Consider the following 2,035-nt stretch of genomic DNA (forward strand, 5'->3'; position numbering starts at 1 on the left):
CGGGGTCCCCTTCGGGTGCCATCGGGGTCCCCTTCGGGTGCCATCGGGGTCCCTTTGGGTGCCAGCGGGGCCCTCCCAGGCCCTTTGCCTGCAGATGGCAGCAGATCCGCGGCCTCGCTGCCGTCCCCGGTGTGGCCGCGCCGGGGCTGTGAGGCCGGGCTCCTTCCACGCCGGACCCTCCGGCCCCACCAACAATTTCCTGGAGCTTTCTCCCCACCCTGGGGCATCCCCGGGCACCGGCTCTGAGCGCAGGACCCCCACCTGGGGGGGACGCTGCGGTCCCGGGGGCGGGGAGGGGTCTGTTTTTGGGATCTGTCCTTACCTCGGGCTGCAGATCTCGAGGGGCTCTTCAACCTCATGTGAGTACGGCCGGGGGACGCGCGGAGGGCTCGGGGCTGCCAGCCTGCCTGGGGGCTTTCAGCATCGCCCTAAAAAATAAGGGAGCGGGGTGCCTGCGGCGCTGCCCCCCCCCGGTGGGTCGGGGGGGGGGGGGGCCCGGGGTTGCCCCCGGGGGGGGGGGGGGGGTGGGTGGGTTCTCAGCCGCCCCGTGTCCCCCCCCCCCGTGGAGCAGCCAGCAGAAGATCGAGCTGCCGGTGACGGAGAACGTGCAGACCATCCCGCCGCCCTACGTGGTGCGCACCATCCTGGTGCTCGGCCGCCCCGGCTGCCAGCCCCAGTTCTCCGCCTCGGAGCAGATGAAGGTAGGGACCCCCGGGGTGCCACGGGTGGGCTCGGGGGGGCGTCCGGTGCCTCCAAGAGCCGTGCCCGGACCCTTGGGGACCCCACGTGGGTGGGCTCAGGGGGGGTCCGGTGCATCCAAGAGCTGTTCCCAGACCCTTGGGGTGTCACAGGTGGGCTCGGGGGGTGTCTGCTGCACCCCGGTGAGTCCAAGAGCTGTGCCCAGACCCCCAGAGACCCCCTGCGGGTGGGCTCGGGTGGTGCCCAGCACATCCAAGAGCTGTGCCTGGACCCCTGGGGACCCCACGTGGGTGGGCTCAGGGGGTGTCCAGCGTGTCCAAGAGCTGTTCCCAGACCCCTGGGGTGCCACGGGTGGGCTCGAGGGGTGTCCAGCGTGTCCAAGAGGCATGCCCAGACCCCCAGGGATCCCCTGTGGGTGGGCTCAGGTGGTGCCCAGCACATCTAAGAGCTGTTCCCGGACCCCTGGGGTGCTACGGGTGGGCTCAGGGGGTGTCCAGCATGTCCAAGAGCCGTGCCCAGACCCCCGGGGACCCCCTGCGGGTGGGCTCAGGTGGTGCCCAGCACATCCAAGAGCTGTGCCTGGACCCCTGGGGACGCCACGTGGGTGGGCTCAGGGGGTGTCCAGCGTGTCCAAGAGCTGTTCCCAGACCCCTGGGGTGCTACAGGTGGGCTCAGGGGGTGTCCAGCATGTCCAAGAGCCGTGCCCAGACCCCCAGAGACCCCCTGCAGGTGGGCTTGGGTGGTGTCTGGTGCATCCAAGAGCTGTTCCCGGACCCCTGGGGTGCCACGGGTGGGCTCAGGGGGTGTCCAGCGTGTCCAAGAGCCGTGCCCAGACCCCCAGGGACCCCCTGTGGGTGAGTTCGGGTGGTGCCCAGCACATCCAAGAGCCGTGCCTGGTTGTTTCCCCCCCCCCCCCCACCCGCAGAAGATGCTGCAGTGCCCCTACTTCTTCTTCGACGTGGTTTACATCCACAACGGGGCGGAGGAGAAGGAGGACGAGACGAGCTGGAAGGTGAGCGCGGGACGAGGACGGGGTCGGGCGGAGGTGGCGCCGGTGCTGTCGTCCCCGCGCGCTTACCCGGGGGGGGGGGACGGACGGACACCCCCCGTGTCCCTCCCCAGGAGCTGTACGCCTTCTTCAGCAGCCTGGACTCCAAGGGCACCAACTACAAGTACGAGGTGGCGCTGACGGGGCCGGCCGTGGAGCTGCACAACTGCATGGCCAAGCTGCTGGCGCACCCCCTGCAGCGCCCCTTCCAGACCCACGCCGCCTACAGCCTGCTGGAGGGCGACGAGCCCCCCGAGGCCGAGGCCACCGTGTGACCCCCCCCCCCCC

At 70.8% G+C, this 2,035-nt stretch overlaps 1 protein-coding gene across 1 annotated transcript in view; it reads left to right on the forward strand.

Annotated features, from left to right (window-relative positions):
- Positions 1–2,032, forward strand: part of BABAM1 (BRISC and BRCA1 A complex member 1) — a gene marked incomplete at its 5' end in the record, with an annotated part of 3,128 nt that extends 1,096 nt beyond the window's left edge. Inside the window, 4 exons of the mRNA XM_035313150.1 lie at positions 335–359; positions 572–701; positions 1,625–1,711; positions 1,822–2,032. Of these exons, the coding sequence (XP_035169041.1) occupies positions 335–359; positions 572–701; positions 1,625–1,711; positions 1,822–2,022 (443 nt within the window). The remainder of the gene's footprint in view (positions 1–334; positions 360–571; positions 702–1,624; positions 1,712–1,821) is intronic.
- Between the last annotated feature and the right edge of the window lie 3 nt (positions 2,033–2,035).

Source organism: Oxyura jamaicensis, assembly GCF_011077185.1.
Source record: "Oxyura jamaicensis isolate SHBP4307 breed ruddy duck chromosome 28 unlocalized genomic scaffold, BPBGC_Ojam_1.0 oxy28_random_OJ71724, whole genome shotgun sequence".
Taxonomy (NCBI): domain Eukaryota; kingdom Metazoa; phylum Chordata; class Aves; order Anseriformes; family Anatidae; genus Oxyura; species Oxyura jamaicensis.